Raw genomic sequence first — 27,655 nt, 5'->3', positions numbered from 1 at the left:
CATGGAACCCTCTCAATGACACCTGGTGGTCCCCAGACCCCCACTTTGAGAACCACTAGTGTGTAGGCGAAGTTACTGGTGCCGGGTGACTGTATTTAGCCTGGGGATGGGCTTGTTTATTTCCCATCCTGTTAATTACTCCTTGCCTGGTGTTTTTGGTAATGAAGATAATTAGGGGCCAATTAATAATTTAAGGGTTGATCTGTCTCTTTATTTTCTTAAAAGTAACTTGAGTACACGCAAGTTCCTAAAGTCAAATATCCTCTTGTTCACAAGGCTGTAATCAGAATGTCAAATGAATTTACACTTTATACCACTACTGAAGTTAGCGTATAGTAAAAGCACAACAGTCGTTTTCCTGAATCATTGTTTTTTTATTGACAAAGCATAATTTGATAGAACATGCATCGAAAAATTCACATTTAAATATTTCCCAAACTGTACATAGAGAGGCACTGTCGTTGCCCCTGCTTGTTGAGATTACATATTTCTTAAATACATAACAGCAATAGTTGTTCATTTCCAACATAAACTCCCTTTACTCAAAGCAACGTCTGAAGAATGGCTCCTCAAAATAGGATCGTACTTATTACTGCAAAAATATACAAAGATACTGCTGCATCAAAAATATAATATAGAGGCTTGTAAGTTAAATTTGTCTTGTATTGTGTTTGTACAGTTTATAGCTGTAGATGGCAGAATTTGGCTTTGAATATGTGGTTTATTTACAAAAAGTGCATTTCAAGTCACATGTACATTTACAACAACTTAAATATTGATTTGGACTGTATATCAAGAGGTGTTGCTTCCAGTTCAAGGGAAAATTGACACAAAATTGTCTACAAAAAGGTCAATCATTAAATAACGGCACAACTAGAGCTAAAACATTATCGTAATCAGGCCTCTTTACTTTAGTTAAAAAAAGAAATCAACATTAAATAGTATTTTTACATGCTGGAATACATACGGAGGTGCATGGTGCTATGCATAGTCAAGGCCCAGGCTTCTTCGCAGCTTTGGCTTTGTTCTTGTTCACCATTGCCCTACAATCCCTGTTCAGTGTTGTACAGTCTACTGTCTGTTATTCCTGGGTAACTGCGTACAGCTGGTCTATTTTCTCCTGGTACATTTTCACAACACAGGGCCTTTTCAGTTTCATGGTGGGCCCTGAGGAGACAAACGGGGAAGAAATATTATGTGTCAATTAGGGGTGCAACAGTTAATCGAACTATAGTCGATTTAATCAATTGTTAAAACTAATAATTGATAATTGGGCATGTAATTATAGGCAAAAAAAATCCAAAACTTTCAAAGAGTGAAAATAGCTCTCAACAAGCTCAGAGCTATTTTATTTTAACTATTTTTGCATGACACCATTGTGCGACAAAGTATAAAGGGATTAACACTGGGAGACCGCCAAAAAAAAAAGGTATTGCTCACAAGCTTTTATTGTGACTGTTCTCTCGAAACCTGGCCACAGCAGGACGTCTGGTCAATGCATTTCAATGAGAATGCGCGCAAATAAATCAGCGTTCGCGTGCTTACAGTATGCGTGCGTGGTGGGTTCCTAGTGTAAGAGGTTAATCGATTCATTGATATATAGACAATTATAAAAGTTCTTCTTTATCATTTGATTAAACGAAAAAGTAATTGATAGAATATTTACAAAGAAAATAATCGATAGATGCAGCCCTAGTGTCAATTCTCTCTCCGTTATGTTATGTAATGTGACTGGCAAAAAGTCAAACCCTGACGCTTACAAAATGCCACCAGAGCGGTTTAATGAGGTGAGGGCAACAGTTGAGTGTCTAATAGCAGAAACAAATGGAATGCCGCTTGGCACAAAACAAAGTCATGAGACAAAGCCTTATCTCACTGTCTTTGACTACCACATAGGTAATTCATTCAATGTTCAATTCAATGCTGCTAAATGCTAATTATTTTCTGGCCGGTACTGGATACTCTACTTTCACTTCCCGTTTCCATAAACAATTAAGTCCTATTTTATATCTCCGTTGCATGATGACGGAGAAAATAAGCAAGCTCACGTATGCATCGCAAAGCGACACATTGTCAACCAGCTGTTTTTGAAACATTTTCACCTATAAAGTCATGCCCACAAAGGGAGGCCGGGTTGAAAGTGGCTCATATACATAAAACAAGGGAGAAAAAAAAAAACCTCTTGTGACTTTTTTCAATAACTTACCCAGTTCCCCGCCAGAGACACTGAAGTCTTTATCCAAGATGACCCACTTTTGGATTTTCTGGGCGTTGGAGGCAGCTACGGCGTTGACACGCTCCATGCCTTCCTGGATGGCCTTGTAGATTGCCGGCTCCTTATTGAGTATGATCTCTGAGACCTTGGTTGCTGTGACACCGTGTTGTTGACAGTAGGTAAGTGCCTCGGGGGTCAGATCGTCTGTGGGCTCACCGTTGTCATCCACTACGCACTATGGAAAGAGAGAAGGGTCATTAACAGGGCCATTCTAGTGACTTATTTAGTAGTTGTATCTACAGTATGCAGCAGATATGTAAGAGAGTGTGTACCTTAAGAGTGAGCATCATGGAGAGGAACTTGAGCTTGTCACCGAGCAGCATGGCGTTACTGATGATAGCCGTCTCTGCCTTCACTGCGTCCTCCAGAGGAACCGGAGGGATGTTCTCACCTCCTGCTGTGATGATCAGCTCTGTCCAAACACAATTAACCACTTTAATACTGGTGTCTTTAATTTCCCTTCCTGCCATTTTTAACTTCTCTTGCTTTTCACCTTTCTTTTGTCATGAAATGCTCCTCCTGGCTGCAGTTTACTATACGGACAGTTTCTGTTTTACATTTACTATTGTGGACATTTGCCACAGTGAAAATAGCCGAACTACAAGCTAATAGCACGTTCCATCGAGCTTGTACATCTGCTATTTTTTAAACATTTTTTCTTTTTAAACATTTAAAAAGAAATGCCTATAATAACATGCTCATACACTAATAGTTGTCCTGCATAGCGTAAAACACACCAACATCTGCGGCACTGACAGCCGAGTGGTTAAGGCGCGTGCCACATATGGGCTCTGATGCAGCCTGACAGCGAGTCCCAGGTTCGAAACCCCACACCAACATCCGTGTAGCCATCCCCTTACCCTTGATTCTTCCTGTGATGTACAGGAAGTCGTCGTTGTCGTGCTTGCCCAGGTCTCCAGAGTGCAGCCAGCCGTCGTCATCCAGGGCCTCTGCCGTTTTGTCAGCCATGTTCAGATAGCCCATGAAGACGTGTCGCCCCCAGAAACAGATCTCTCCGTTCCCTTCCGCGTCCGGCTTGTCCAGCTTCGTCTTGCAGCCTTTCATCACTTTCCCGCAGCTGTGCAAAGACCAAGGTTATTATGGTTATTATTACTGAAAAGTGTGTTTATAAAACAAACTAAAATGTCCTTTCTTTGTCTTCGTGCTTAGTTTCTCTTTGACAGTTTATTTCATACATAAAGCTAGTATCTGGGGTGGATATGAAATCTATCTTCATTTGTTTCTGCTGTGCAAGTTTAAACTTTTAATACATTTGTTATGGTATGTACTCTTGAGTTTTTATTACCCAATATTTCTTCTGAAATTTCTTCTGATTTTTTTTTGACAAATAATAACAATAATAACAATAAAGAAGTCAAACTAACACTAAAACCAATTCAAAACAAAAACAGAATGAGTCGATACCATATCTAAGTGCAGATCATGGTTTTCTGTACTGTATGTTTGGAGCAACTGTTCATATCTGTTTAATCAGCATTCAGTGCGAGCCTCAAAGTTTTTCACATACGTTATCGACTACGTGCATCAGTCGGCACTCGGCACAGATCTATCGCTACACGTTACCAATGTCCTAGAATGCCACTAATATTACAGTACTTTACTTCATCATTACATTTTTTTGATACTTTATTTTGTACTTTTTATTCCACTACAAATATGTCACATTTATATTATTATTACAACAAAAGATACAGTAACCACTTAAAGGGATAGTCACCAAAAAAAATTCTATCGATTAATCACCCCATGGAGACTTGACCAGCGGACCAGTAGGCAGTGGTTCAGGTAGGAGACACAAAGGAGACTCTTTGTCTCTCCTACCGGAACCGCTGCCAGTCATCAAATTATTGGCTTAGGAATGCGACAAAAACAAAAGAAATATCCATGAATTCAAGTCTCCATGGGGTGACTAATCGATAGAAAAAAAGTCATTTTGAGAGTGAACTATCCCTTTAACCCCTATTTTATACTTTTGTACTGCAAGTATATTGACGCCAATGCTTTTGTGGTTTTACTCAAATTGTGCACTGTATGTTTGTACTGATGAAGGTATAAGGACCAAAACGTTGTTCAGTAATAAATAGTTCCAGACAGTGACTTTTCTCATTGTGTATTTGGACATTCCTTTAGTCCTGCACACGTTTAAGGTGTGCAAGTAAAAACAAATCTGAGTACTTCATCCACCTCTGAATGCCATACTGACCTCATAAGGCGGTAATTGTCAGCCCAGGAGATGGGTCTGCGGCCCTCAACTTTCACTCATGCCGTATAACTCGAAAAGCTGCATATTTAGGCTCATGAAGTAAACCAACTTATGTAAAAAATCTGAGTACTTCCACCACTAACCTCATAATGTGGAAATTTTCAGGGAAGGAGATGGTCTGCGGGCCTGAGCTTTCACTCATGCCGTACAACTCGAAGAGCGGCATATTCAGGCTCATGAAGTACTCGAGGGTGTCCTTAGTGATGGGAGCAGCCCCTGTAAAGCAGGCTCTGCAGCGGTCCAAGCCCAGTGCCTGGCGCACCTTTTTGAAGACCAGATTGTTGGCCAGCATGAAGCCCCAGGGCACCTGGTGTTCCCTGTCACCCAAAAACAAACAAAACACACAAGTCAGATTTGTACATAATGACCGGGAATGGAATTTAATCACACCTGTCCACAACAGAATACTGCTGCTGGGGACCAATTGTGTCCTTTCTGTGAAATTAGCATGCAAATCAACGAGGAACTGAACTCTGATGTCAGATTACAACATACAACGCACAGACCAAATACTGTCATGTTAAACGAGCATACCGGTGGGTCTGGCATGTTTAGCCCATTGACTACAAATCAAGCTATACAGTACCTGACATTACTGAGAAACTTTTAACACACAAACTGTAATATTTAAAACCATTGTACAAACTGGTTCATATATATGACACCTTTAGATCAAACGTAATGATTACATGGACATTATTGCACTTTGCCCTCTGCCCAAGATCCTCGTCGTCTGAATGTTGCCTCACCCGATCATGGCACTATAGTTGTACTGCAGCCCAATGGACTTGGCCCAGTCTGCTACTCTCTTCCTCATGGGAGATGACTTGGCACCTATAGCTCTCATCTTCTCTTGCATCTTCTCCCACACCCGGGGGACGCCCAGGAACGACGTGGGCCGCACCTCTTTCAGCGTGGTCCCCAAGGAGCCCTAGGACATTCATGTACATTACAATATGATTAGGTATCCCATGTTTTAAACCCGAGTTTTCCTTGGTTGCACATCGTGCACTGATATTAAATAGCCAATCTACAAGCACACAGCATGCGTTGTGAGCTTGTAGATCAGCTATTTTTGGTGAACGACACTGGCACGCAATTATATTAAGTATAAATCAAATATCATCATGACTTCAAATCACACTACAATCTTTCACAGAAAATGTCTTTCACAAGAAATTGCGCGTTGCAGAAATTTGTGAACTTTCTTTTTTATTAATGCTTTTGTCTATAACGACATGGGATGTCGGGATACCAAGTTGAAAGTATATAGTATATAAATATATATATATATATTTTTTTTAGGGTAAAGAATTTGCCTTTGTATTGGGAAATGAGTGCACACAATGTACTGATATAATAAATTAAAAGATAATAATTCATAACAGTATAGTTGTTTGTACTGCAGTAATAACATGTGGTTGTCACAAAATCCCAAGGCACACCTAAACTTGTCTCATGACACACCAGTGTGCCTCACCACACCGTTTGGGAACCACTGTGTACGGTTTTATCTCCGTCTCACAAAGGGATGAAGCCTGGAAAAGTGTCTAACCGAAAGTACAGGAAGTAAAGGGCAACATGATATCCAGGCTAAACTACCCGAACTTCCAGTACTTCTAAATAGAATACAAGATTTGTGTTGTTGAAATGTTTCAAAGATATATATTTTTTTTTTTTAAAGATAAAAAAAAGCAGATCTACAACATCTGATCAACATGTCGCGATGCGACGCGTTGTTAACTTATAGATGTATATAGGGTTAAAGTCGTTAAACTGATTTTGATGCTATTTAACTCATTTTGCTGGGGACCCCACGTTGAAAACCAGTGCACTACTAGATGCATGTTGTTGAGCAGCCTTACCTTGAGGGCATCCGGCTCAGCGAAGTGAGTGGTGGCCGCAAACCTCATCGAGATCCACATGTCATTCATCTGGGCAGCGACATGGCTGAGGGGCAGGTAGCTGACGAGCATCTCCTCACCGTAACTCAGGTCCAGGGAGGAACCTGCTTGAAAGGAGGTCCAGGTGATCTGCATATGAAGGGGCAGGAGAGGAAGTGTCAGAACATGTCTGGTCATTATTCAGTCAAAGTGGTCTGACAGAAACTGGCGTTTCCATCTGCTCACCAACCTAGATTTCTGGTTACCGGTCTAGTTAGTTACATATTGTCGTTCTTGAAAACAATTAACAAGTTTTATTTAGCGTAGCCAATTATTTCTACCCCTTTTTTCTCCCAATTTAGTCGCTATAACCCTCCCCACATATTTTTGTGTTGCCACTTCTGTTGTACCCAACTGGCTGACCTGCCATAAAAAGCCAATAGTTAGTTCAGTCAGTAAACATAAAATCATTTAAAGAAACATATTTAATGGTGATTGTCTTGTTACTCACATTGTCATGGCTCAACATGACTCCTTTAGGGTTGCCGGTGGTCCCAGAGGTGTAGATGAGAGAACAGCACTCATTGGCCCTCAGGCTGTCAATCACAGTGTTGAGCTGCGCGTCGGGCACGTCCTCACCCAACTTCATAAACTCTGCCCACTGCAGAGACACACAAGTCAACTTAGTACCAAGGTTATTATGGTTAAATAAAACTAACAAAATAATTAAAACTAGATGCGGAAAAAACTACGAATTTATGTATTTTAGTACTGATATAAAAATAAAAACAAGGCTAAAAAAACTCAATAACTCAAACTGTATTGTGTGTTTACAAAACTAACTATAATCATAGAGAAAAAGTCCTAAGTTGTAATTTTTAGCTGTGCCAGTTTTAACTGTAAATATATTTTTAAATGGTGTGAGCTTGTATTACAAAAAAACGAATATAAAACACTTTTTTCAGATCTTTTTGAAACTCAACTAAAACAATAAGCCTTTTTTTTTAATAAACAATTAAAATTAGAATCTGCCATAACCTTGCTTACTACAGGCCATGGCACCTCAGGCTAAGCCGAGTTATGTTTGCAATGCGTTGCCAATTGTGCTGTTATGATGTCAACACGCAGTTTAAAGCAGAAACGTCAGTGGCATTTTGATGCTGACACAGATAGTATGCATCAGTATGCAAACAACTCGTCTGCAGACTGTCTGGCAACGTTCCAAACGTGACTGAACATAAAAGCCTACCGTGTACAAGTTGGGTAGCTTCTGTTGCAGCTCATCCTTGTACTGAACTATGGCTTTCAGGTGAGGTAGCTGATCTTTAATCTGAAATGACATCACGAGTTGGAATGAGTAATTTACAGTGAAGGTGTACAAGTGCAATGAATCATAATACTTAACATCCTCTGTGTTTACATATGGATAAATGAACACTGAGGATTTTACTGTGTAGCCTACGATCCTCAACTAGGGCTTAATGATATATGATTTCAGCATCGACATCACAATGTACACCAATGTAATATTCACATATTGTAAATGATGCAATTGCAAATGATCGATTTTGTCTCATGTTAGTTCCCTAAAGTGATAAAGCAGCTTTACTAGTGTAATGTAATATTTTGAACTGGAAGACAGTGACATGAGCCCTCCTGTATCCTTTCCAGACAAGCAGACACCACCCTTCTTTCAGCAAATCACATAGGAGCTCCCTGCTTTTGCAGAGTGCATTATTCATATTGTGTGGATCATGTACTTTGATGGGGTGACTCCTAGTAGTCTCGTGTAGACAGATGATCAGAGATCCACGCCTACGGATACCTCTGGGGAAATCTATTGTTGTAGTGTATTGTTATTGTTGTATTGTTATCTTAACACAGCCCTGCAGAATAGGTCCCACCAACATTTTGACGCTTGCACTACAAATAAAACTGTTGATTCTTGATCCTTGATTCAATAAATGGGCTAGAACTAGTGCTAGCTAACTTACAACTTCTGCCTTGAAAGCCAACCCAGATACCATCCCGATATGAAGGACCACCCTAAAGTATTTTTTTACATATGCGAATTCTTTCCACCCACATTTAGCCAATTCACTGAATTTAGATGTCGCCATACGTATCTGTAGGTGGAGATCTCTGATCATCTGGCTACACGATACTAGTGACTAGTAATTGGAAACAATGTTGAGTCAACCAGAGTATGGAGAAACTGACTTATTTCTCTCTCATCACCATGATCATTGCTAGTCTGGAATGACCAATTCTTTCCAAATAGAGCCACTGAAGTTAAACGCTGAGTGAAAACACACTACAATGTTAATTGTTACCAATATCATTCAGGCCAAGTATTTATCATCAACTACTATCTCTTGCAACACCAAATGCAACTAGTGGGAATGTGTCTCCAGACCTGTAGGATTTTGATAAGCTGTTTGTGGTTCTCCACGACCAGGACGTTGGCCTCGCAGTTTTGGGCTACATACTGGCAGGCCTCGGGGGAGTTGGTGGTGTAGATGCCGGCAGCCAGGCCCCTACAGCACAAATCAAGAGAAGATATTTAGAGTGGAGCGAAACCAGGAGAGGGCCTCGTATAGAGCCCTGAGGGACTAGGGTTTAAGTGGTTAATTCATGCATCTGTCAGCACAGTAACGTTACAGTAGAATGTGTTCTGTAATCATCTACGAAGGGCTTGATTGGTTAATCATCGAAACAAATAAACAACTAAACATGACATTGTTTTTGGATATTAGTGCATAAATCTTGAATATACTGTATGTTGTTGGTAATTATTAGAAGGTAGCGGTAAAGATAATGTACACCACAGGTTGTGGTGGGGTGCTGGGAATACATACAAAAGTATTGGACTGTGGCTCCACATGCAGTAACTTTTAATGGTTGACATTTCGACCCACAGGCCTTCCTCAAAACCAACAAAAGGTTTTTGTTTTGGCAGGTCTGTCGGCCGAAATGTCACTCACTTATTAGAATGCATAAAATGTTTTACTGTTGTTAAGTGACTTGAGTCTATAAGCTCAGTGCAGTATGTTAATGACATTTACAGTGTCTGAGGATAACAGCTACGTTGCGTACTAGAGGGCCACTAATATGGTATAACTACAATGGTTTTGCTTAGCTTCACCTATGGGTAAATGTTTACACTCTCAGGGACCAATTAAAGCGGCAATCCATAATTTATTTTTGTGAATAAGACATTATTTTATCTGTATGGTACAGTACTGTATGTTATATAATATAAACAACACAACTGTGGTAGTTGGCGGTGGTCTTCCAAGCTCTTCTATTGTGAAATGTAGACTCTGATTACTACTGATTGACAAGAGGTATTGCATGATGCTAAAACTGTCATTTCCCCCCTGCCCAGTGCAGGAGACCCTGCGTTGGGCAGGAGACCCGCCGTAAGACCAGCTTTAAAACTATGGATTTGACTGTGGATCAGGTGAAACAATGGCAATAACTTTGACATACTGGGATGTAGAGTGGATTAGGGGTGCAACAGTTAATCGAACTAATTGATTTCATTGATTATAAAAAAAACATCTATAATCTATACATTTATAAAATAATCATTTAATAATCAATAGCTATTTTGGGCATGTCATTATAGGCAAAAAAGTATATAAAAAAATCAAATGCAAGAAAGAGAAAATGTAATCTTACCCAGCCAGGATGCAGCCCACGTCTGAGATGAACCATTCAGGACAGTTGAATCCCAGAATCCCGACACCATGGTAGCGTTCCAGTCCCAGCTACAACCAGAGATGAGGAGTTTTAGATGTGTTTTTGTTTTATTGTATGCATTTTTAACAAGACCTGGTGCAGTGCCTCGGTTACTTTTGACCTACATCATGCTTCAGGAGATACCCTAGCATCACGGGGCACGGACATGACCATGAAACCAGAGAAGAAACATAAGCTGTCAAAATCCTCACACACCCAAGTGTTGGCTTTCAACAGCCCCATTCTCACACCATGAAGGAAATTACAGGTAGTTTCTGTCCAACTATGTAAAACACTCTCACACTATAAAAAAAAAAAAAAAAGCTGCAGAAGAACAAAGAACTACGAATGACAGAAAATCAATGTTGTTGATCAATCTTTGATGTTGAACGTTATGGGGGATATTAGGAAAGACTACTTAATCCCAAAACAAGGCAATAGTCTCACTTAGATAAGAGCTGCAGAAACCATGCTACTGTGGAGCTGTAAAAAAAATAAGATAAACAGAATAGCAACATGTGTGTAATAATTCCCATAAGAACACTAGCATCCTTGTTCTGGGAACATTCACTGAAAACAGTATAGTCTACAAGCTTGTAGACCGCCTATTTTCAGCAAAGACATCTGGTGTAGAGGGGGAAAAAGTGGACCAATGTACAGAGCCAACTCAGGTCAAGTTTGGACATTCACTAAAAAGTCGACTTCCAATTAAGTCGACGTAATTAACACAACAAGTCGACTCCCACCAGGAGAAGTCGAACTTTTTTTTGTGTTTAATAATAAAATAAATAAATATTATAACATTAAATCATTATATTTGCTCCATATGTGCACGTGTACACAATTCAAACTGTAGGATTGGTTATTGTCGAGGACAGAAGTGATTGTTTCCCTTTCCAACTGTGTTCCATTGGCAGTTCTCAGCCATTAATTAAGGAACTCTTTGCAGCCGTGCTTCTGCCACTGATGTGCCGTCCGGTCAGCTGCGCTCTGTCCCAGTGATTGGCTGAACTACACTGCGTGTGAGAAGTAACAGAAGCTGCACACTTTATCGTGTTGGATAAATGCATCTAACATTATGTGTAGGCCTATTATACATGGAATCTATAATATTAAGCGCGACTACCGCACGACCACCCCCCCGCGACCTTTTTTTGTCGTCGTCCCCCGCTCCTGCAGCCTAAATATAGAGGATTTAAATGGTTAACAATCATACCTTTAGGAAGCTCTTGGCAGCTGCTCGACACTGATCGTAGTACTGTCTGTAGGACACGGTCTCCCACTGGCCCTCCTTCTTGAAGGCCAGCGCCGGATGGTCAGCGTAACTGGTCACCGTCTCCAGGAACATCTGGTGGCAATTCACAGCGGTCTCTGACCCTGGACCGGAGCCCTCCATCCTCAACTTGACTCCCTTGTCTTTGGTGATGCTCCATAGCTGATCGGCCGGGCTCAGACTTGCTGCAACATTCGGAAGAGGGATCGCCTTAGGTTCCACATGAGCACAGCAGTTGCATTTACCCGCCATCAGCAAAAAGCCCACTGAAGTCCAAGTTAACTAACGCCAACACAACAACCAACAACACTAACAACAGCAGTCAAGTCTAGAACTGACAGAGAGAGTCAAGACTGCACGGACGGTCTAAGGCTGCAGACATCTCTCTATATGCCGAGCTTCCACCTTGTGGGTGTGTATTCAGCAGGGCTGTCTCAGCGTGAATTTCAGGTCCTTTAGAGCTGCAGGGGGCAGGTTTGTTTCAGGTTACTCGAGATAAAAACAGGAAGCTATGGAATGTACCTTACTACCAACCAATCAGGTTTGGTCAGGAAGATTGACACAATGGATAGATACACACGATTTGGAGCATGTCAGTAAACACACACACGTCACACACATTAGAATAACTGTGACACAAGGTCACATTTATACTGTATATGTATATTTCATTGGCAAAGGCATGCTCAAATTTGTTTCCAAATATTCAAATTTATTTCAATTTTTCAAGATCTGATTATCCAACATACTGTGCTGTAGATAAAGCCCTCTGATAAAATGTAGGAACTTGCATATGGTCACTCTCGGGCGAAACCTTTCCAAAACCTGCGGTTCAGGAAATGTAAAAAAGAACCTGTGTTCAGATGGATCCAATGCAGAATTATTTAGACATAATCTTTTTCAATACATGCCCAAAAAGTTCAAGTGGTTGCATTGCAGTTTGGTAATCTTCACTACTTATGCGCCACACTATCATAAGAAGAAGTATTAGATAGGGCACACATTTATGAAAAAAACATAAAAAGATGAAATATGGAGATACAAGGTTTCGCCCGAGAGTGACACGCTCTCCATTTACCTGCCCCCTTGCAAAGTACACAAAACCAGTTTTCACTCATCTACTAATGCTATAATCATCATCATCAAACAACAACAAAATATTTGTTTGTGTCTTTTGTTCTGTGTGGACTTTTGGAAGACTTCTTGTCTGCGTTGAATTAGTATTATTAAAAATATTGCAAGAGTCAGGGGAATTATGTCCAAGCAAGACCTAGAAACACATACACATGCTCCAACTGATTCAGAATTCTGCTGCTAGAGTCCTGACCAAAACTAGAAAATATGTCCATATTACACCAGTCCTAAAATCCTTACATTGACCACCAATCTCGCAGAGAATTGATTTTAAAATGTTACTGGTCTATAAATGTCTGTGACTCTGGGCCCAGCTACATCTTAGTCATACTGGAACCATATGAACCCCCTAGAACCCTTAGGTCATCTGGGGCTGACCTAATGATTGTTCCCAAAGTTGGAACAAAACATGGTGAAGCAGCATTTCACCACTATGCACCACAAACCTTGAACAATATTCCAGGTTACATTAGACAATCCCCAACCATAGCCGTTTTTAAGTCCAAGTTAAAAAACATATTTATTTAACATTGCTTACTCTACCCAATGATGGCTAAGAACAGCTACTGTAGGTCTTGCCTGGGCTTTAAATGAGCTGTGCTGTCACTTTTTATTATTTTTTTGTATCAAAGGTGGGAGTATTTGTTTTTAATTTTTATAATCTATATGCTCCTTTATCTTATTTTAATTGTATCTATTATATTCTCCATTTCTTTTTAAAGTGCATTGTTGCACTCTGTATTTTTATTCTGTAAAGCACTTTGAATTGCCCTGGTGTATGAAAAGTGTTGTATAAATAAAGTTGCCTTGCCTAAAATGTTGGTATCGGTATGGGTGAGAATGGCACTCTATGCCATACCGTTACCACATCATTTATCATGTGATGATATTTCATTCACAATCATATTTCGAATGTTTCACTTGATGTTGCCCTTACTGTACTATTTACATTATTAATTTACTAACCACTAACCACCATAACTCTGAGAGTGTTCAAATGGAACCAAATGGACCCGTAACCCAGTGAGGGTCCATTTGGAACCCCCTCAAGGAACACTGAGGGTCCCTGGACCCCACTTTGAGAACCACTGTCCTAGATTATTTTTAATTTACACACTGGTATCGGACGGTACTCGGTATCAACCGATACGCAAGTTATGGGTATCGGAATCGGTATCGGGAAGGAACAATTGGTATCGGTACATCTGAAGTACTTTCTAATATTTAAAAGAAAATTGCTATATTTAATCTAATCGATTAACCACATAAGCGATATTTTATACTTTGCTGCACAATGGTGTAGTGCAAAAATAGTGAACATAGCTGATGTTAAACGCTGAGCTTTTAATTTAAGTGTGAGCTATTAATCGATTATTTGATAGCATTATTGATTATCAATTAGTTTGATTAACTGTTGCAATGCACCCCTACCGTTCGGTGTATCTTCAGCCTGTGCTGTGTCCGGCGCTGCTGTCTGGCAGACTCCTCCGTTGGTGAGTGGATCGGACACCTTTAGGGTAGTTAGGCTGTAATGCACATCGAAAAGGTTTGAAATCTAACATTCGTTTATGTCAGATCCTCATTATTTAACAAATTGCCTGCAGTGATGATTCTTGAAAGATAAAATGTCTCAGGAAATGTCACTTAAACCCTATTTTATACGTTGCTGACATATGGCAGATTTTTTTTTACAAATCTTTAAATAATTACGCCGAAAATAACAGGCCCAAAATAGTGATGCTGGGGTTTAAGAGGACTAAAACCCTAAACCCTCTATATTCTGACAGTAATCATTTCTCCCCCAGTCTCTCCCGCAGTTTTAGTAAAGAGAAAATAAATGTTCAGGTGGGATACCAATTTCCTCCAGTCAAGAGAGAGACCCCATTTATAAGCTTCTATTTGAAAGCATTCCAGTTCAATTTTTTTTTGTTTCATCACTTCCAATTTCACTTGTTTGTTACATTATACTGTATGACTTCAGATTGGATGCAACTGGTATCCTGACCTGAAAATGCATCTTATGTTTAAATAAAAAAGCTGGAGAGATGCAGAGACCCTTGTAATTACTGAACAAACACAATACATCAGTGATAACAGTCAGAATAAATGTTCACACTTATTTTCATAAAAAAACATGTCACCTACAGCACATTTAAAAGAGTCAAAACAAACTCTTGGCTCTTCATGCACATGATGTGAAATGCAATCTACTCACATACCTCTCAGTGATATCTTCCAGAATGCCGTTGCTGATAACAGAATGTTCCTGGTCGGACATCTTCTAAGCGCTGCAATAAGTGGAAAAGCAAGCTTTATTTAGATGTACATCAGGTGCAGTTTTAGTTACCAACCATACAAGATTCCTTTTCACAACCGTTTCATCACACAAATCAATTGCTCCAAATAAAACGGCAACATTTATATGACACAGACATTCTCAGACAGGTCATTCATTGCAACATCTCACTGTCAATGGCATAGTCGTGTCATTCTAATCATTAATCACGTACTACAGCCGTAATCCATCATGTGTTGAAACCATGGATTTATATGACACAGACATTCTCAAAGAGGTCATTCATTGCAACATCTTTGATTGATGTAGTTTATTTAGTAAGACATGAGAACAGTAGGCCTACATGACAGTACATAACAGTACATGGAAGTACAAATTCACAATACAAGGTCTACTAAACTGGAACTCTCACTGTCAATGGCATAGTCGTGTCAATATAATCACGTACTACAACCGTGCTCCATCATGTCTTGAAACCATGGACGTTAGGACAAAAGAAATTGGGCCATCTGAATGGGTAATGATGACCTTTGTCCCACACGCCAAAGAGATTTTAATCAGCCGCCTAAACAATGTCATCTAGAGTTGAGTGGTTAGTTTAACCACATGGGACTGGTTCTCAAACCTTTTCATGTCAAGGACCCCGAAATTGATATGTATTTGGCCGCGGGCCCCGATCTGAAAATGTTTTGTGCAAGGGACCACATAAGAAAAGACACTTTCAAGATTTTTTAAAAATGATGCGCTGTGAACTTTTGTATTATGCTATTTTTTTATTATGTATACAATATGGATAAATGTGTTAATATGTGATGCTATATTATCAAATGTTGCTGGGGACCCCCTGGAACCCCCCCCCCAAGGACCCCAGGGGGTTCCCGGACCCCACATTGAGAACCACTGCTATAGCGTCCCTATTCTGGGGGCAAACATTTGGCAAAAATAGCAGATCTTCAAGCTCAGAGGACAGCGCAATGTGAGCTTGTAGATTGGCTATTTTTGGCAAAGAGATTTGGTGTACAGGAAAAAAGGAGGGGGCTTGTCTAGATGTATACTATATATACACTTGTAAGGTTTAAGTTGGTAAAATGGGAGCCGACCAATTACACAACATAGTCAGAAAAGGGCCATTATAAAACTAAATGTAAATCATATTGAGATGAAGATGTTAAAGCCTCACTATGTAACTTTTTTTAAAGAATACAATTTAATGTTGTCCAATCTGTATGGTAGAGTATATGTAAATATCATATAACTTATACAATTGGGGTGGTTGTATTTTGTCTGATTGTCTCCCTGCTCTTTTATTGAGACATTTAGATTGTGTCAAAGGTCATGTCTCACCTAAACACAGGATCTGCCAAGAATTTTGACCTGATGGTCAAGATTCAATTATCCCCTGAGCAAGCAGGCCGGCTCTATTATCTCAATGGTAAACATTGCAGCACTTAAGTAGAAACCAGGTTCAAATCCCAGGTAGAAGAGGAAAGTTTCATGGACCTGCTTTAAATATGATCTTTGTGATTTCTATGATGCAGACAGTGAAATCACGCCATCTAGTGGGTAAATGCAGCAACTATGGAAACGCAATACAAGCTACACAGACACAAAACTAATCAATTCAATTCAGCATAAGATGAGGGATAACATGAAATGTTACAACAAATGAATGATATACGTTTTAACTGACATCATGCTTAATTTGATAACTTGATAACAGCTGTAGAGATGCAGAAAGACAATCTGACCTCTGTTATAAACAGCAAGATAAGTGTGGTCAAGATTTATGTGGGGCAAAGTTCATTCTAATTACAAAACTACAGTGTAGCAATATGAAGAGGCTATAAAATAGCCTTTGCTCAGCCTTATGCAAACTGCTTTTAAAGTGCTTTTCATCGACCTTCACAATGACAAATTCCTCTTTTCTAAAGGATTCAGGCTAAGTTGCACATTACTTGGCAATAAGACTTGTCCTTCAATCACTTTCAAGTGTCCCTATTTGGAGCATGTCATTCATTATATATTTTCACTATTTTCTTTTTAATTCTGAAAGTACAAAATAGGGCTTAAGTGGTTATGGTAAGGACGCTGTTGCCAATATTAGGGAAAATATTCTTTTCTAGGATTCAGGCTAAGTTGCACATTACTTGGCAATAAGACTTGTCCTTCAAGCTTCAACCACTTTCAAGATGTCCCTATTTGGAGCATGTCATTCATTATATATTTTCACTATTTTCTTTTTAATTCTTAAAGTACAAAATAGGGCTTAAGTGGTTATGGTAAGGACGCTGTTGCCAATATTAGGTTAAATATTCTAATATGAAAAAACATTCAGTGTTCAAGTAACAAGGTAATGAAAGTCTGTAAGCTTACGTCCTATTTGAAATAGTATTTTCCAGCAATCTGTATGATACTCCAGTCCGTAGTACCAGAAGATAACATCCAACAGTGCGAAACTGCACGCTTCCGCAGTCACCTGTGTTTGTTTAGCTTTTAACTAGACCCCCTGGCTGACTCGAGGAGGGGGGCTCTGAAGAATGAATGTGACTCTGTTGACCAAACAATAAAACACGAGGGAGCTGCACACTTCAAACCTGTGTTTGGACATGTAGGTCATTTGTGTTTGTCCCAAATACATTTAACATTTAAGATACCAGAGACTGAAACAAGTATTCCCCCCCCCCCTTCACCATGTTAAATCCCTCTCACTCTAATTAACTGCAACTGCAGCCTATGAAATTAAACATAACTAGCAAAGTAAAGCCTTGTCAATTAAACGCAACAAGACATTTCTGGACATTATATTCAGAATAGACTCTATATTAGAGTAGACGAAACATTATACTCAGAGTAGACTCACAAGAATGCCCCTCACTGTGTCCACACTGCCATACAGCATGGCTACACATGCATATTCGTCACTGTCGGGCAGAAACCTCTTATCTCCATATTCTAATATATTCTAACATATTGTGTTTTTTCGTAACGCCCTACAACATACTACAGCGTCACACAAAAGCATAAACATTTGCAGATCTACAAGCTCTGCTACTTTTGAATTTGAATCCTGAAAAGTAACAGTTTTGACATTATGAGGTTCCCACCCTATAGAGACGATATGATAATATTACAAGGTCAGCCGTTGTCTGAAACCCTCTTGCCACCGCAGACTTAATGTTAGTACACGACACCTGCTGGCATACCTACGGTACCAGCAGCACCACATAAAACCATGAAAACATAAGCCTCACAAGAAAATGGAATGAAGCAAAACAAAAGTATTGGCATCAATACAGTATATACATTTTCCAAACTGTCAAATCTTTAAAAAAAATATATACGATCTACAAGCTCACAACTAGTCACATTGCAATGCATTGTGGGGTTGTACATCGAATATTTTGTCGAATCTACAAAGTAACTTAAGTTTTCAAATTACTTTTAATTTTTTTTAAGTACCTCAACATTTTACTTACTGTAAGTACAAGACTTGAGTAAATGTACTTAGTTACTTTCCACCACTGCCCTAAAGCCAGTTTAACTGGAATATCATCAAAATGTCATGGAATAGAATTGCCTACCTTGTGCAGAGGTAAAGAGACGGTGCTGAATAACATCAAGTTGACAACGGCTGACAGGTGCAGGTGGGCAGTACTGTGGATCAACCTCTGCCTGCCTGGCACGGGACAAGCAACTGTCGCCTCCGAGGAGCAGATCAGCCTATAGGGGGCTTTGTGTGAGGTGACAGTCCCACTCACTCACTCGCACCCACCCAGGTCAGCCCAGAGTCATGGAAAGTTATGTAATGCTATGCTCCCCTACTGAGGATAAACCCACCGGTTAAAGATCCACCAACACACTTGACCAAAGGTAACCTTCTCAAGACGCAAGAGACCAAAGAACCAGCACACATAGTTTTTTTAAAACTTTTTTTTCTTTTCTACTTTTATCAAGCTGGTCATATCAGTTGAATAGATCATAAAGCCAGATAAACTCTTTGTTTTTATCAGGTCAGATGAGACTTTAACCCTCAATATGGTTTTTAATGCGGTTAGAAAATTGTGCAAGCACTTACATAATAGGGCCGGATGTTAGGGATATGCTTTTTCTTTTGTTTATATCCCGCTCTGGATATAAAATGTCTTTAAAATATCTTATTTAATCCTTTGGCTTGACTGGCACCAGCTGGTGTTTGTTTGTCTGACAGCTGTGGAAAGGAACGTGAAGTTGTTTTGTGGTAAATACAGGTGAAAGTTCAACCCAGTTCTCAAGTGACACTAACCTAGATCATTTGCGGCAAGGTCATTTATTTAGTCGTACCACATGGTCACCCCATATGCCTGGTCACAGTCATTTGGCTACGCTAGTGTGTGGACACGTGCTAGCTGTAAGGCCATAGGCAAACACTGTAGTACACAGCAAAAGCCTCAGTGGTAGTTTAACACTGAATAGAGTACAAATGGAACCAAATGGACTTAAGGCTCTATTTTGTTAAATTTTTCTATTCCCGGAGCTAAAAATACTTTTGATGTCATGCAGTCCGTGGCGTGACCCGGGGGGGGGGGTCTGGGGTCTGACTGGCCACCCCAGGTGCCACCCACTCTGAGAAGTGAGAGCGCACCAACTCTGAGTGAAAACGGACATGCCTGGCTTTCCGAGCATCTGAATGACAAAAATTATGGTCTTATGCAGTCTTTGCAAAATGCGATAGTTGTGCCTTCTTTGACAGCCTGCTCTGGACTAGAGTATTCAAACATGCATCTACATGTAACAAAACAAGATTATAATCATGTTTAACTCATTCAGTGCCACATGACGTCTAAGACGTCATGGCCCTGAGCGCCCTGAGCGCCACATGACGTTTCTTTTTTTCCTTTTTTTTTTTTTTGAAAAAAAGGTTCAGAACCCAAGATATGATGATTTGAAGATTTGCTGCTCCATTCACTTCTTGTTTAACTTCTTACTGAAAAAGGCTGTATCTCGGCTCCTGAGCACTTTTTTTTAACAATGAATTTTGGCTGTGGCACTCAGAACCAAACTTCCATAAATAAGAATGGCACTGAAAGAGCAAATTAGCTGATATCAGAATGCTCTGAAATAAGAGCAGATTTTTTCTCTCTCTAAATTTAGAGTAGCCAATAATTTAATAATTAAAATAATTTTTCGTTATGCCAATTAATTCCTGCCCACACACATTTCTGTGTTGTCACTGCTGTTGTGTCCTACTGACTCATCTGCCAGTAAGGAGCCCCCACCGGGAGGACGTAGAGCCTTCGTCCTACTCCTCCCGCCCAACACTCCCTGCTGACAGGTGCCGCCCCAGCCCGTAGGAGTATGTGCAATGACCGATACCACCCTCCCCACCCATCCTCCCCCGAACACAGGCCAATTGTGTTCGCATAGACGCCCGAAAAAGCCGGATCCACCACGGTGGATTCGAACCCACAACCTCTGTGGTTGTGGGTTCAGATTTGAGCATATTTACTAATGCACCAAAATATTACCCTTGTACCACTCTATGTTCATTATTATTTATCATAAATTAAACACTGGAATGTGACACACTGTAATGTTAATAATTAAAGTAGATACCCCAGTCAAAAAAGTAGATATAGCTAATAGAGGAGACCAAAATGGTAATTATTCCGACGCATAATTCATTCTACCCCCCACTTGGGCGACCCCAGTCAAAAAAGTCTGGCCCACTTTAAATTCAAAGACAGTTCTATAAATTGTCCTATAATTCGTAATCACTTATTCCCCCCCTCTATCCTAGATGCTGCCTTCGCACAATGGAAAGACAAAGGCCTTGTCAGATTCTCAGATCTTTATGAGAATAACATATTCTGTAGTTTTGACAGGCTTAGTATCAAATATAATTTGCCCAGAAACAATCTTTTCCGATATTTTCAAATTAGAGACTTTGTTAAAAATCATTATCCCTCTTTCCCTGAGAGACCAGGAGATCGGCCATGGGACAATCTTCTGATACTGGACCCTGGGCAGAAGGGCCATATTTCAATGACATACCATTCTCTAGCCCGTCTAAATATGCTTCCTCTGGTTAGGAATAGGGACAGATGGGAAACCGAACTGGGTGAAACCTTTCCTGACGAATGGTGGGATGGAGCTATTGATCGGATTAATTCATCAACATCCTGTGCTAGACTAGGCCTTATTCAATTTAAAATGTTCCATAGACATCATTACTGCAAATCTAAACTTGCCACGATATACCCTGGAATTGATGATAAATGTGACCGTTGTGCCCTATCACCGGCTAACCACACTCATATGTTTTGGTCTTGCCCCAAATTGGTACACTTCTGGACAGAAGTCTTTGAAATTCTGTCTGCTATTTTCTCGGTCCGTCTGGAGCCTTTACCCCAGATAGCTGTTTTTGGTGTTCCACCAGACTTCCAGCTTCTAACCACAAAAAAGTCAAATGTAGTAGCGTTTACCACACTGTTAGCAAGACGCAGGATTTTGTTAGGATGGAAATCCCCAAACCCTCCTTCCGTGGCTATGTGGCTTAAGGACGTGATGAGTTTTTTTAAACTAGAAAAGATTAAGTTCACAACCAGAGGGTCAACAGACAAAATCTGGCAACCATTCATTTCTTATTTTGAGAGCCTGACAGTGCTTCCAACAGGCTAAATTTCATATATTTTTTCTTTTTTTTTGGACCAAAATGGGGATCTAGACCTCTATATGTCTGTGATGAGATTTGTGACATTCCCGCTCTGTGTTGCCTACAAGGGCCTGTGGCGTGTCTGCATCTGAGCAATCCATCTTGTGTGTCTATTTTTGTTTTTGTCTATTTTTTGTAAAGTTTTTATTTTTATTTTTTCCTGCTTTTATTTATTTTTAAATTATATTTATTATTTATTTTCTATTACATTCCACTGTCTAAACCAAATTTTAAATCATGTCTATATGTTTGTTTGTCAGGTACATTTCTTTATTCCACTGCATTTCTTACAGATTTTTTGTCTTTAAAAGGAAAGGAAAATGTGACAGCAATAACAATATGGATGGAGGGATGGGGAAAGGGAGAAAATGAAAAAATGTCTGACAGACTTCATGTCTACACTGTGAACCTAATAAAGATATTTGTAAAAAAAAAAAAAAAAAAAAGTCTGGCCATGCAGTTGGACCATTTGGTTCCATTTGTTCACTCTTCAGAGTTAAATTAATACTAAGCATTTTAATGAGTTGGAAAATGCACTAAAAATACTTTTGATGTCATGCAGTTGGACTTGCAAGTGATACATTCACAAAGATATTAGTCTTGCGTAACCAGACAACTATTACACAATCGCTGAATGCTACGGAAGCATTCGAAAATAACAGTCCGGCCACGTGAGACTACAGACATATCAACTAAACAACTACTGATCAAGTTCCCTTTCATACAGAAAAAGACAATTAATCAATTATTCTGCCAGTGTTGGGATGGAAAATGGCTAGAGCCCATATTAAGTTTTCATAATGAATGAGACTGTATTCTTTATTTGTTGATTTGTTTCGTTGACATCACTAACACAGGTGTTTCTTGTACATCTGGCATTTGGTAATATTTCCGCATTCATCGGAAAGATTTAGTCAACTAGCTTTTCATTGTACAGTGAATCGGGTGAACAAATTCAATTTGTGAATATAATACAACTTTGTCACACCAACAAGAAAGGAATCGATCTATACATGCATAATTCATTTACATATTAAAAATAATATATAAATGTTTGCAAAGTACACATGTACAGTATGCACACACAGAGAACAGAGCAGAATGTCTCTATATCTCTGATACACTCACAGACATAGAGGTAATTATCCTGGAGGCCATGTCATCTGCCTGCCTCCCATGACATGGATGTGAAGGTGGTACACAGACTGAGCACCATGCTTCCCGTCATTGATCACTGCACACAACAACAAAAACACAAAAGTTACACAGTCAAATCCTCAGTGTTAACTGTGTTAAGTGTTAACTGTTTAATGGAACAAATCCTTGAGAGTACAAAATCCTTGAGAGTGCACAAATTGAACCAGATGGACCGAATATTTCACATCAAAATAATTCATATAAATGATGCCTCATTCATACAGGTTGATTATGCATTATTCGCAGTGTGGAAGTTCAGAATAATCAACCTTGCTCCAAATAAATAAAGATCCGGTTGCTTTATTGCCGCAGAATATTCACGTTCTGTGTGAATGTAATCAAAACACAAGCAACAGTAAATAAAAAAATATATAATAATGATAATAATGATAATAATAATAATAATAATAATAATGCAAATAAAATTAATAACCAGGTTTATACAGTGTACAGACATTAATGTGAATATAATACAGTTCCCTCTCCAGTCATCACACTCTACTACTACAAATAATACCTTACCCACTCTGTAGCCGTCGTCTAGAGATTCTTTCTTGGCTACATTTTTGGCAACAACAAGGAGGTGTCCTAAGAGCTAATGGTTGAGAAAAAGAACAATATTATGAGGTCTGAACCAAATCATTTTCCATTTGCATAGTAAATATTCAAATATTCAAACGAGGACAGTGATCAATAGGGTACAACAATATGATCACTGAAGAAAGACATGCCATTTAGACAGTAAAAAATAAATAAATAAAATAATAATAATAACCTCTGCATCATCATCTTTAGCCTCACTAATTCTTGGAATAGGAACCCTTGGGATGACAAGGAAATGGACAGGGGCCTGGGCGTTGACATCTCTGAAAGCCAAACACTGATAAACACAAAGCAGAAGCAATTAACTTTCATAAAACATGCAAGTTATTTGGCTACAGACCAACTACTCATACAGTGCCTTGGGAAGGTATTCACCCCCCTTCACTTTTTCCACATCTTGTTAAGTTACAGCCTTATTAAAAAATGGATTCAATAAATAAAATAATGCTCAGAATTCTACACACAATGTTGCATAATGACAAAATGAAAACGTTTTTTTTAGAAATGTTTGCAAATTGTTAAAAATACAGTGGGCTCTGGGTGGGCCACTCAAGGACAATCACAGCCTTGTCCTGAAGCCACTCCTGTGTTATCTTGTCTGTGTGCTTAGGCTCCATGTCCTTTTGGAAGGTGAACCTCTGCCTCAGTTTGATGTCCAGAGCGCTCTGTAGCACGCTTTCATCATGGATCTCTCTTAGCCCTGAAACATGACTGTCATACCATGACAGTCATGGTGCCGAGTCCCCCTGGTCTAAAGTTGTGTTAGATTTTTTCACATTGCCATCTCTCACATAAACATAAACGTTCAGATTTCAAATATAAAGTGCTTACCACCGAGCCACGGATGTTACAAGGCGATGCGGACCGCGATGAGTACCCGTATCTCCCGTATTGTTCAATAAAAAGCATTTTAATCCCATCGCCGGCCATTTTCTTTTTTCTTTTTTTTTTCTTTTGTAATGTATCAGAGTGCAATACACCTCCCAACCATTAGTGTCGCATGGTTGAAAGTATCGGAGACAATTTGGAGAAAATGGCCGGCGATGGGATTAAAATGCTTTTTATTGAACAATACGGGAGATACGGGTACTCATCGTGGTCCGCATCGCCTTGTAACATCCGTGGCTCGGTGGTAAGCACTTTATATTTGAAATCTGAACGTTTATGTTTATGTGAGAGATGGCAATGTGAAAAAATCGAACACAACTTTAGACCAGGGGGACTCGGCACCATGACGCTTGTATACAAGCGTCATGTGAACCATGGCTAGGATCTCTCTGTACTTTGCTGCATACATTTTTCCCTTGATACTGACTTGTCTCCCAGTTCCTGCGGTTCCTGTGATGAGCAGTGCCTGATTTTGTCCAGACATTACACTTGGCTTTCAGGCCAAAGAGTTCAATCTTTGTTTCAACAGAACAGAGAATTTTTCGGTGTCTTTTGGCAAACTCCAAATGGGCTGTCATGTGCCTTTTACTGAGGATTGGCTTCCATCTTGTCCTTCTGGAAGGTTCTCCCATCTCCACAGAGCAACACTGGAGCTCTGTCAGAGTGACCATTGGGTACTGGGTCACCTCCATGACCTAGACTCATCTCCCTCAATTGCTCAGTTTGGCCAGGTGACCAGCTCTAGAAAGAGTCCTGGTGGTTCCAAACTTCTTGCATTTACAAATGATGGGAGGCCACTGTGTTTGTTGGGACCTTCAATGCTGCGGAAAGTTTTTTTGGTAACCCTCCCTAGATCTGTGCCTCGATACAATTTTGTCTCATAGGTCTGCAGACAATTCCTTTGACTTCATGGCTTTGTTTGTGCTTCGACATGCAACTGTTAACTGTGGGACCTGATAGAGATAGAGACATGTGTGTGCCTTTCTAAATCATGTCAAATCAAAATAATTTACAATAGGCAGACTCCAATCAAGTTATAGAAACATCTCAAGGATTATCAGTGGAAACATGAGGCACCTCAGCTCAATTTTGAGTGTTTTTTAGGCTGTAACATAACAAAATGTGGAAAAAGTGAAGGGGGGTGAATACTTTCGCAAGGCACTGTAAGTGTTGATGACCTTTGACACTCCTAAAGGGAACACATTAATAATAAAAAAAAAAACATTTCAGTGCACATTAATATGTTTATGATGCTTACTAGTAATCAGATTTTTTGCGCGGACCGCTCTATTCTGCTTACCTTGTCATCCTCATAAATGATGTTTGCGGGAATACTTTTGTCAATTATTTTGGAAAATATGGTTGGAGCTGGGGACCCATACTTCTTACTTGCCTCTTCTGCCAGGCGCACCTCGTCACTTTTGGTGCATAACTGTCTCTATGGAACATGTACAGTAGAGGAAATGTTTTGAGTTCATTAATGTTCATACAAATGGAAAGTTACATCATTGTAAATTCAATCCAGTGGTGGAACATAATCTAAGTGCATATAGGCCTACTATGTACTGTAGCCTACTTGAATTACATTTTCTGCTACTTTAAACTTTTACTCCACGACATTCCAGATTGAAATATTGTACTTTTTACTAGTTCCACTATATTTATTACAAGTTATTACTTTGCAGATTCAGATTATTAATACAAACATATAGATGGAAAAAATATATTATGATACAATATCATACTTGTTCTGTCAGCAGGTGTACAAGCTAGCCAATATAATATACAATATATAGAAATAAACTATAATTAGCTGCAATATTAAATCGATATGCATCAATCATTTTAATTCAGTCATATTATTCTGAATGGCCATTCTGCATAATCATGAGTATAGCCTAATTACATTTTTGGTACTTTAGCAATCAGTATATTTTGATTGCTAATGCCTTTATACTTTTATACTTTTCAACTAACTTCACTAGCAATCAGTACATATTGATATCAATACTTTTGTACTTTATCTTGATTCCCAGACTTTTACTTTTACTAAAGTAAAAGATTGGAGTACTTTCCCCACTGTTGGCGGTGGACACTGACTAGTGACTACCTGTATGTCTGATCCACCGGGACTACAGTGTTCAGCCTCAGTCCATGAAAACAGCAGGTTTATTACTATTATCAAGAGGAATACAGCAGTGCAGTTACAGTTACAGATTACTGTTGGACCAGGTACCTCTGCTCCACATGCACGACGGACAAAAACACAGCTAGTCCTGAAGAACTGCGTCCGTGGAATTACACGAAGAATCATTATTATTACTGTGTACTGTCTGCAAAGCAAACCCAGAAGTCACGGTTAAGAAAATGGGGAGGTTTACTTATTTTACTACTCCCGTGTGGGAGGAGGTTATATATGCTGAGGGTTTTATGGTTTTATTGTGGTCCAAAGCTGAAAACTCCGCACTCCGGGTTGTTTCAAGAAACAAAACGTGCGCATCCCCACATTTAGCCTATACTGGGATCAATTTACTTTGCAGGTTGCTGATCCGGTCTGGGTCTCGAGCGGATACGGAAACGGTGTTTGGGTGTACATGGGTATGCACATTGCCGGATACAGTAGGCGGGCTCTGAACCGGATTACACGTGTTAATTGAAAATAGAAACCAGTCTTTCCACTGTTACTGCATAAATCTGGTGACGTCCAACCGGAAAGACCGAGGCCTATTCAAGAGCACCTGTACAAAAATATTTTAGATGCTAAAATATCAGTGGTGGAAAAATAACTCACATGTTTTACTTAAGTAAAAGGATCAATTCCACAATGTAGAAAAACTCTGTTAGGGCGCGCTCCCACCAAGAGTTGGCTGGCCGCTGTTTGCAGAATCTGCCAATGCATTGTCAATGCAAATGCGTTGATTCACGCAAGAGCAGATTTTTCCGCTTGTCGCGCAGACCTTGCGTTTATCTGCTCTCCGCGACTAAGCATAAAACTGCTGGAGGCAGGCGCTGATTTTCTCCCTCTGTCCAATCGGGTGAGTTGAAGGCGGACCGTCCCAAGATTCAGGAAGCACCATGGTTCTCAAGGCAGCAGGCCGTGCGGGCTGCGGGGACGATCTTGAGTGTGAGTGACAGGTGCGTCACAGCGTTTTTTTTAATCCGCTGGCTGCAAAAAACTGTGACCGCGCACAACCTGCGTTTAACAGCGGCCAGCCAACTCTTGGTGGGAGCGCGCCCTTACAAGTAAAAGTCAATAATTAAACATTTACTTGACTGAGTAAAAGCACCAAAGTAGTGGTATTAAAATGTACTTAAAGTACCAAAAGTAGAAAGTACTCATAGCCTATGCTGAATGTTCCATTTCAGTTTTCAAATGTATACAAATCT

The 27,655-nt window shown here is 39.7% G+C and overlaps 2 protein-coding genes across 2 annotated transcripts; both read right to left on the bottom strand.

Moving 5' to 3' along the window:
- Positions 1-343: 343 nt before the first annotated feature.
- On the bottom strand, positions 344-11,874 carry LOC308087903 (long-chain-fatty-acid--CoA ligase ACSBG2-like). The gene is made up of 12 exons (XM_080432142.1): positions 11,403-11,874; positions 10,127-10,215; positions 8,859-8,979; positions 7,692-7,772; positions 6,954-7,103; positions 6,425-6,592; positions 5,309-5,490; positions 4,643-4,876; positions 3,136-3,353; positions 2,548-2,687; positions 2,207-2,450; positions 344-1,167 (listed from the first exon to the last, which is right to left on the bottom strand). Exons 1-12 carry the CDS (start codon positions 11,709-11,711, stop codon positions 1,082-1,084), a joined length of 2,022 nt encoding a protein of 673 aa, XP_080288268.1. The 5' UTR covers positions 11,712-11,874; the 3' UTR covers positions 344-1,081.
- Positions 11,875-22,381: 10,507 nt separating this feature from the next.
- On the bottom strand, positions 22,382-26,640 carry hint2 (histidine triad nucleotide binding protein 2). The gene is made up of 5 exons (XM_080433167.1): positions 26,505-26,640; positions 25,569-25,706; positions 23,553-23,657; positions 23,300-23,372; positions 22,382-22,814 (listed from the first exon to the last, which is right to left on the bottom strand). The coding sequence occupies exons 1-5, from the start codon at positions 26,580-26,582 to the stop codon at positions 22,723-22,725; spliced, it is 486 nt and encodes a 161-aa protein (XP_080289293.1). The 5' UTR covers positions 26,583-26,640; the 3' UTR covers positions 22,382-22,722.
- Between the last annotated feature and the right edge of the window lie 1,015 nt (positions 26,641-27,655).

Source organism: Gymnoscopelus braueri (assembly GCF_963280865.1).
Source record: "Gymnoscopelus braueri genome assembly, chromosome: 7".
In the NCBI taxonomy this organism is placed as follows: Eukaryota; Metazoa; Chordata; class Actinopteri; order Myctophiformes; family Myctophidae; genus Gymnoscopelus; species Gymnoscopelus braueri.
Note: the sequence above shows the minus strand (reverse complement) of the source record. Positions and strands in the feature narration are given on the sequence as shown.

Excerpts from the sequence above, each read along its gene's own strand:
- LOC308087903 (XM_080432142.1), bottom strand. The coding sequence starts at position 11,711 with ATGGCGGGTAAATGCAACTGCTGTGCTCATGTGGAACCTAAGGCGATC. Across the intron at positions 6,593-6,953 it reads TCATGTTGAGCCATGACAAT|ATCACCTGGACCTCCTTTCA; the intron begins GTGAGTAACAAG and ends CTTCATATGCAG. Across the intron at positions 4,877-5,308 it reads AACTATAGTGCCATGATCGG|GGAACACCAGGTGCCCTGGG; the intron begins GTGAGGCAACAT and ends TTTGGGTGACAG.
- hint2 (XM_080433167.1), bottom strand. The coding sequence starts at position 26,582 with ATGATTCTTCGTGTAATTCCACGGACGCAGTTCTTCAGGACTAGCTGT. Across the intron at positions 23,373-23,552 it reads CTAAAGATGATGATGCAGAG|CTCTTAGGACACCTCCTTGT; the intron begins GTTATTATTATT and ends CTCAACCATTAG. Across the intron at positions 22,815-23,299 it reads AGACGACGGCTACAGAGTGG|TGATCAATGACGGGAAGCAT; the intron begins GTAAGGTATTAT and ends TGTTGTGTGCAG.